This window comes from Anticarsia gemmatalis, chromosome 10 (genome assembly GCF_050436995.1).
Source record: "Anticarsia gemmatalis isolate Benzon Research Colony breed Stoneville strain chromosome 10, ilAntGemm2 primary, whole genome shotgun sequence".
In the NCBI taxonomy this organism is placed as follows: Eukaryota; Metazoa; Arthropoda; class Insecta; order Lepidoptera; family Erebidae; genus Anticarsia; species Anticarsia gemmatalis.
The window spans coordinates 9,803,919-9,812,907 of NC_134754.1; the positions used below are offsets into that span (position 1 = coordinate 9,803,919).

An 8,989-nucleotide genomic window follows, 5' to 3' on the forward strand; every position below is an offset into this window, starting at 1 on the left:
GACAACGATCACATTTTCTATTTCTGCATCATAAAATTCAGTTGAAAAGGATCATACGGTACAGTTATTTTATCTGCTCAATTATAAGAAATCTCAATTGTTTTCATCACAGGAATTCGTAACTGGGCTATCTGTATTGTCAAGAGGAACATTAGAAGAGAAGCTGCGTTGGACGTTCTCACTGTACGATATAAACGGCGACGGGTGCATTACAAAAGAAGAAATGACGGAAATAGTCACCGCTATCTACGATCTCATGGGGAAGATTGTGGAGCCCCTTATTGATGACGATGCTGTGCGGGAAAAAGTAGAAAGACTGTTTCAGGTATTTTTTATGATTTACTTGACTTTTGACTTACCTTCTGATAAAAATATTTTGAGAGTGAGTCTGATTGTAGTTGTCATGAGGTAGATAAATCATTTATTATTTTAAAGAAACTGTTCCGTAAATCACCCTTAAGTACTTCCTATGAAGAAATTCATAGTAACATTAAACTCGAGAATCGAACCCACGATCCTCTGTGCCAGTGGAAGACACTTGGCCAATATGAACGCAACTTGCATACTTACAGTAATTTCGTAATATTTCAGAAAATGGACCTTAACCGCGACGGTGTGCTGACTCTAGACGAATTCTTGGACTGCTGTTCACGTGATGAAGATATCTCGAGGTCGATGGGGGTATTTGATAGCAATTTCTGACGTCCTGCTAGCGGCGCGCGGGCACCACCGCGCACCGCTCCCTGACATTACGACTTGGCGACTACGTCATATTGTACTTAAGAGATTCTTCCAAATGTCTCTCTTCTGCAACTGCAACTAACTAAGACCATGCAAGATAATAACGAAAGTAGTTAGCTAACTAATTGCAAATGTTGCCAGTACAGACGTATGTTTCGCCAATTTATAATTTTAATTCATAGTTTTTTCGTAAGAATTACCTTTTTAAAACCTAATAACTGGTTATTCGCCCCTATAGTTATAACCAGACCAATTTTTAGGAATTGACGTGAAAGGTGTGTTATAAGAACATAATACGTGACTATGTGTCATCTTTCAATCGTTTGATTACGATAATATATGTAAGAAATGCCTTATTTATAAGTGAAGCTTTAGCAAAGAAAATGTTCATGGAAAAAGGTTTTTATAATTCACACAATATGCTTCATGATATGGAGGGAAAGTACTTTGTATGTAAGGTGTCAACAATGGAATGACGTAAAGCTTATTTTGTATTAATTAAATTATTAGGAATTTTAATAAAATAGAAATAATATATTTAAGTGTCCATTTAAGAACTTGATATGATTCCACATATAGTTTTATAGTGAATTCTAGAGATTTCCGAATGAGTCTTGATAGACCCTTGCAAGTATTACTTAGCTCTGGCTTTTGAACACAACATTCCCAATCTATGCAATGTTATAGATCAGACATACTTACATATTTTATACTTTAAGGAGATAATAACACCTTTACCTAATACATTCACGTCTTTAAGATGTTGTGTAGGGAGCCTGTAATGTCCTATTTACTCATCGAAGATAATATCTATCTATACATCTATATCTGTACATTTTTATTTTGTAACTAGATGTACCTATACATAAAACTATCTTTAACATTTTAAAATTTCTAGTTTGATGAATTCTACTAGATGAAATTCTAAGATATCTATCAAAAATATAGTCTTGTATCTAAACTTTCTGTATTTCCAAATGGTAGATTTATCTGAATATCACTGATAATAATTAATTCTAAAAATACATATTTTAAAACTGTTTAACTAGATATAGTATTTCTTCTTATATATCTTAATCGAAAGATCCGTACAACTTGTTATAATAAATTAAAAACATTATTTTTCAAACACGTAGATACGCTCGTAGGAACTTAAACATATATGTATTTTGGAGACTCCTAACAGGCTGTCTATAGTTAAAAATAAAAAGCCACATGTTATAAATACCCTAACTTTTGAGACCTTCTACATTACTTCTCTACATCTCAAAAACTTGTTTTTCTTCATTTCAAATCGTTCCGGCCATTTTTCATAGTATTTAGTAATAAATATTATTTTTAAAGATATTTTATAGTATGCCTACCAATAAGTAGTCGAACTATGATATATTATCACTGATTGCTAGACTAATAAACGTTTACTTTCATAACTAAAAAAATAAATGCTTAGATCCTAATTACCCAGTAACTGGAGCATTCTCCAAAGAGAGAAGGCCTAAGCGACGCTACAGCTAGTCTTAACTAATTTTAATTTAAAAGTTAAATAACAAAGGGTCATAAAAACACTGCCATAAAATAATTTCTTCATTATCCTACACGTTTATTATTTTCTTTAAATGGACAATAATTTGAAATATCCTACTACTATATTTGAAAACTCAAACTAATTTGTCAAAAAGTTAGTATTTTTTATAAAAACACCCAAATTATTTACACTATTAGGTACCACTTCTCATAATTTTCTTATACTGTGGAAACTAATAATCCATAAAATATTTTCTAAAACGTTGTCATGTGTAAATATACCTTGTAAATACTAATAATATAGATTTAAATGTGTATATTTTCATAGTGAATGTTAAATGGAACCAAATAACTAGATGGCATTAATAACATCGTATTAATACTGAAATAATAACGTGCGAAATAACAACACTATTATGTATTTATTAATTAACGTATGTAATGTGATTAAAAAGTGATGAAATAATGATCTAAATGATGTTAAGGTACTTTACGTTTGATATTTATAAATAGATATTACATTATATAAAGCTTAGAACGTTTTAGCTACCCGCCATACCCAAATTATATGAGTACACTTATTTACCATATTAAGTATACATTTTTAGGTAAATGAAATCTTACAAAATACTAGTTACCAACCGGAAATAAATTGAGGTCATAATCGTTACACTTCGGGCACCAGTGTCCCACTACGCTTATACCTCGTTTAATTGGTCGAGCTTACATACCTAGATATTTATGTGTCTTCCCAATTTTAACCGTTACGTTCAAACTATCGTATGACTCCAGTTGTATTGTATACCTCTCAAGTGTATTAAATACTTATTGTAAACCCAAAGAATATGTATTTTTAAGTTTAAAAAATGCTAAATATATACATTTAGGATAAAAACACAATCTTATGATGAAATTTAGGTAAAGTTGTTAGATAAAAAATTAAACTATGTGCGATCTTAGGTTTATCTCGTGTAATCTTGAGTTTTGATTGATTTAAAATTAATCTAATGTCTTCTAAAGTATGTAACACAATTGTAAATCTTAGTGCCAAAAATGACCCTTAAAAGGAGTGCAGCCTTTTTGTAAGCGAAATTGATCATCGTTTGAAAGTTAGTAACGTTACTTGTGTTTCTCTAAAAGGTTGCACCAGTTAAATATTCAGAGCGTTTATAATAGGCCTATTAGGATGATAAATTAATGAATATCGATTTTGTCTTAAGGTCCATGTACTAGTCTAAAATCTACAGGTACTTGATGTTAGTTATTTTAGTATAGATGCTGTTTTGTCCCATAGGACTTAAATGTTACATTGCATGCGATGTCATATCTTCAGCTTATTTTATTTACATAATTCACTTTTCAAACTCCTTTTCCGATTAGTTCTGCCAATAATTCGCAGAAATGAAGTACATATCAGTCATTTGTAGATTTGAACAATGTCCATAAACCTAGACACATTTTTTAGTATTTAATCAATGATATTTGTTTGATGTTGTAATAATTGTTGCATATTAAACCTACATCCATGTAATAGTACATTATAGCGTGGACGTAATGAATACGTTTAGGAACGAATCTGTAAATTAGATATTTGAATATTGAATTGTTTATTTACAAATTGTATGTGTATTTTATAGAAAAATAAATAAATGGAATTAATGATTGGTTTAATTACTAACACCTACAGAACTATAATAAGCAGTTGTGTGCAAGTTGAATGGTAATATAATTAACGCAAGAGTATTTGTAAAATAAAACAACATTCAGGTACACTTTGTACAAAATATTTATTTGAAAATTCTGTGTGACAATTACTAAAATCTAAAAGTGAACTCATTATGAAAACACTCCCAACGCCAAAATTGTAAAAACTAATTTATATTCTCAAATTCATTCGTAATCCAAACATTAATTTTGTTCTAATATGGCAAGTTACAACTAGATAAAATTGATCCGAAAAGGCGGAATAATTTCCATTATAAGTATTTGATACGTTATATTAATGCGCAAGCTTTGAGCAACATGTCTACAAAATTATGTAAAAGCACAATTTATTTCAATTCACCTAAATCCCAACTACATTATGAAAATTCTAATTCAACTAACCCGCAGTTACTGCGTAGGCACAATGTTAGACAGCGTAACTACAGACAAAAAACGTCTTACACAAGCATATTGCAAAACCTCGCGTTTTGAAAATATCGATTTAATTTCACATTCAGTACTACAACTTCACAAATTTACATTTGTCATTTTTATTCCTAAAACCATTTATAAAAAAATAATATAACCTAATTTAGTCTTACAAATTTAGAATTTAGACGGTTCTGTACCTTGACATTATTCTAATTTTTTAATTACAATTTAAATTATTGTACCACTTATCCAATTAACAGTCACAAAAATATATTGCGAGTAAATAAGATTCACACATGCAGGTAAAAATACAGCTAAATACCATAATAAATTCATTTCGTAATCTATAAAATGTTCCTAAATTATTAAAAGAAGGCGTTACTTATTTGTTCACGCGAAAAATATATAAACTACACTACCAAATTGTCCAAATCAATATCATTCGAAAAAATATCCAAAAATTATAAAATAATAAAGAGAGCAAATTAAGTATTTGAATTTTGTACGGTGGTTTTTTGATAGGCAGCATTTAATCTCAATTTCTAACTACCAACTTAGTCAATAATAAATTGTCATTAAATTCAACTAAAAATTAAAATTGGCATGCAGAGATCGAACATATAAATAATAATTATCTCAATTGTATATTGTGTTGTGATACATACATTGCGGCAAATAATATAATATTTACACATTATTGTATAGATAAAATCTTCTTCTACATAAAACTCTTAAATATGTATTTAAATATAAATCAAATCTACATTACTATACGTAATGTGTTCTTAATTGCTATGATCTTTTAGAATGAAGTAAATGCTTGTTTCACACAAGTCAGACTGACAACATAAAGTTATTTTTTCACATAAAAACAAAAGCCGAAACAAAAATCCGTAAGACAGTGAAACAAACAACAAACTTATTGATTGTATGTCGGAAGATCATTACTATAGAACTTTTGGTATAATTACTGAGGGTACTCTCTTGCAGTATCTTTGCCAAGCAGCTCCATAGCGTCGCTGGCACCTGGCATGGTCTCGCCATGCGCGGTGCAATAACATCAGGATGGTCAAAAGAGCGGGCGCCGCGGCCACATACTGACCCGATAAGATCCCTGGCAATGCAAACGCGATATGTATCAGGATATCGCCAGTGTAATTTGGATGACGTAGTATGCCCCACATATTTGACACCAGTAACTTCTTTCCATGGAAAGTTGGCATTGCATCTAGGTCTGAAATAAGATAAAAAAAATATGACTGTAGAACATTATACCATGACAAAACAGTGGGGTCATTAAGTGTTGAATGAAGATAATGAATTACTTGTATAAATAATCTAGTTGTTATGACATAAAAGGCTCTTACAATTGCCCATCAACCAAGCATCTTAAATAGTAATAAGCATCAGAACACTCATATCTGTATTACACATTTTCTGCACTTGTAAAGATTTACTGTGTACACACTTATGTCTATTTTTAGTCTATTATCATCTATCACAATGAGAATATTGCGATTGCTGTCTTATTACCCTTAAGGCACCAAGTCAAACAGAATGAGCAGAAGGTGTGTATATGCATACAATAAATTTCTAAATATAATTTTGTTACTTACTTGCCAAGCTATGTTGTAGTGGATTTTTCCTGAACTCATATTTAATATTGTTACTAATAAGCATTGTTAAAAATCCCAGCAGAAAGAGTACGGAAGCAGAGATTAGAGTGTTAGTCGACAAGACTATTGCACTATCTGCCACATATTTAGATATTGTGGTGAAATAGAATGGGTAGAGGGCGCTTGATACAATCTGTAGGTACCCTACACCCTCACACTGCCAGAAAAATGTCGTAGTTATCTTATACTCCTTCATAATAAAGTTTAGTACATATATTATTTGCATTATAGAGAATAAAATAATTGTTGGCTTCAACTGTACATTTTCCAGTAATTGCTTCAAGTTTTCGAGTGTTAAATTTCTTGCTTCCAATGCCAAATCGGTTTTTTCATTAACTTTGATATGAAGACCTTGGGTGAAGATCAGAGATAATAAGATAAGCTGAAACAAAATATACAGCATTATACATCAAGTAGAAGTATTAGAATTTTATGTTCACATACATGAATGTTAATTAGCAGTTCTGGTATTCGTATTTATTAGCATTCATTAAGATGTTGATAAGGCTGAACTATTTGCATTTATAACTGGTCATATTTTCTGATTTAATACTACTCTTTTACTTAGATATCCCTAAATTTGATACTTTATGGTCACACTTTACATCATAAAGTGTCTTGTCTGGACAGACAATAAGCCCAAGTCCAGTCCTAGATTTTTTTAATTAGCTTTTTTTACAAGTATGTATTTTACATTATTTAATCTCACTGATTGTGTCCAGCCCTCATTCAGTTATAAGGAAATATTGTGAGTTAAAAATATGTGTGTGTAAAAACTATGGCAAACAGGATATGAAACTGTGATAAATATTTGAATGGTGTTAGGTATTTAAATCTGTCTATAACATTCTACAACAATACTCATGAATTGATATGCAAAATATCACATAATGCCAGCAAAAAGATTAAATCTTTGTGTGAGAGTTTATGCTAAATAAAGGTAAATAATGTACAAAATATGTTGTTGAGCCCACATATGCAATGTAATGACATGTGGTAATCTTGCAATGCAAACAAGTTTAAAAATAGACATTCTGTGACAATTGACATAGTTTTTAAATAGAGCAGGGAAACATAATAATTTTATTTCATTACATTTGAGTTGCTCAAAGATACAATTAGACACATACATACTTAAAGTCCCACCTTTTTTTCAAAGGTGTAGGCAGAGACCATTGAATGCCCCTTGCCTTATAAACTTTCCTTGCTTTAATCAAATCCATAGATCTCATCTTGTAGATTAGATTTTAAATGAATTATAAGTATTAAGCAATTATACTCACAGTGTTAATATTAGAGATTCTTGATATCCATAGTTTCACATCCAACTTCTTTATGAATGGATGGATCTCTCTTCCCATAAAGAAATCATACAAAGTGTATCCTGTATTTCCATACTGGTTCAATTCTTCTGAATCCGTTTTACGACTTTTGAGATACACAACAATACTCAGAAGTATAGCAAAAATGTATGATATGACCGCTAGCCTCAAGTATTCATTCAATAAACTATCTTTGTTGACAACTTGGAAAAAGTCCATAGTAAACAGTACAGTTATAGTAAAAAGAGAAGAAAAAAATGCATTGAAACAGTGCTTTGTGCCAGTGTCATCCATACGGTCAGATCTAGGTCCTAATACAGGCACTACTACAAATATAGCTTGTATAACAAACTGTACAAATATAAAACTTAAGGCTTGTAAACTAAAGAAGACTTGAAGAGATTTATAAGCAGACAGATCTAATAGTGAATTAAAAGAACAAGATTTTTTACAAGAGATTACTATAGAGAATACTGTCAACGGTATGAGCAGTAGCAAACAGGCTGAACCTATTCTTCCACCAAATTCCCATTTACTTGCAACTTCAGTCAGACTACTTAGGCTTCTTCTAAGCGGAGTTGCCAATTTCCTAGTTATCAATTTAGATTTCTCTCTTTGGAACTCCACTTCTGAATTCTCTTCATCTGAATATGCATCTATTGATTTACTAACAGACTTGCTCACAGATTTACTCTGGCTGAGTGATTTACTCATGCTGCGTCTAATGTCTGGCACATTGTCTATAAACTCCCGCAGCCTACTAGATCTCCGTGGCGCGACCTCCTCGACAGATCTCCTGTTCCGCAGACCATAAACCTCGTTAGCATCCAATCCATTCACTTTATCCAATGAGAATTCACTCTCCTTGATGTTTGAGGTCAAATCTTTGATAGAATACTCGAAGCGTTTAGAGCGAGTACTACGATATGAGGATAGTTTGGTAGTTAAGTCATCAAGTTTAACCGCCACATCACTGTCAATTGGAGGTCGCTTTGACGGAGATTTAGGAACCGGAGCTTCAGGTTCTGTTATCAACGTGTCTTTTTCTTTGGTTGTTCTTGAAGGCGACTTACGCGCGGGAAACTTGGATGCTGGTTTTCGGCTAGGTGATTTTCTAGCAGGAGATTTTCGGCCGGGTGATCTCGAGGCGGGTGGTGGAGTTTTCCTCGCCGGCGGAGAACTTTTCCGCGTTCTGGCGGGAGAACGCGTCGGCGATACTCCTTTCCGTGTCCTGGATGGACTCACATCTATGTTGCTGGCTCTTATTCTACCGCTTCTAGTAGACATTCTGCAATAAAATATCGCAACGTGTTATAATTCTAAGCACTTTTTTTGTATCTAAAATTATCTCAAAAACCACACGCAAAGATAATTACTTGTCACAATAATGCAGTCTTCATCAGTTCCGAAACTTATGACTCTTATTTATATTTTGTTACGTTTTCTTCTTGTTTACACTCGCACCACACTAGAAAGCGATTTATTTCTAAACAAAATCCAACAAGCGAATCGAAAAGTACGCAACATCAACACGATGAATGAACGCGCAACAAGCCAAGCGCCAACGAACGGCGACGCTAGAATGAATTT

At 32.1% G+C, this 8,989-nt stretch overlaps 2 protein-coding genes across 2 annotated transcripts in view; one reads left to right on the plus strand and one right to left on the minus strand.

Annotated features, from left to right (window-relative positions):
* The window catches only part of LOC142976301 (Kv channel-interacting protein 4-like), a 147,079-nt gene extending 143,155 nt beyond the window's left edge, over nt 1-3,924 (plus strand). The window contains exons 6-7 of the mRNA XM_076119589.1: nt 113-325; nt 592-3,924. Coding sequence (XP_075975704.1) covers nt 113-325; nt 592-702 — 324 coding nt within the window. The 3' untranslated portion in view covers nt 703-3,924. The remainder of the gene's footprint in view (nt 1-112; nt 326-591) is intronic.
* A 109-nt stretch (nt 3,925-4,033) lies between these two features.
* LBR (lamin B receptor) lies at nt 4,034-8,989 on the minus strand. The gene is made up of 4 exons (XM_076119146.1): nt 8,776-8,989; nt 7,361-8,687; nt 6,018-6,459; nt 4,034-5,635 (listed from the first exon to the last, which is right to left on the minus strand). The coding sequence occupies exons 2-4, from the start codon at nt 8,684-8,686 to the stop codon at nt 5,349-5,351; spliced, it is 2,055 nt and encodes a 684-aa protein (XP_075975261.1). The 5' UTR covers nt 8,687; nt 8,776-8,989; the 3' UTR covers nt 4,034-5,348.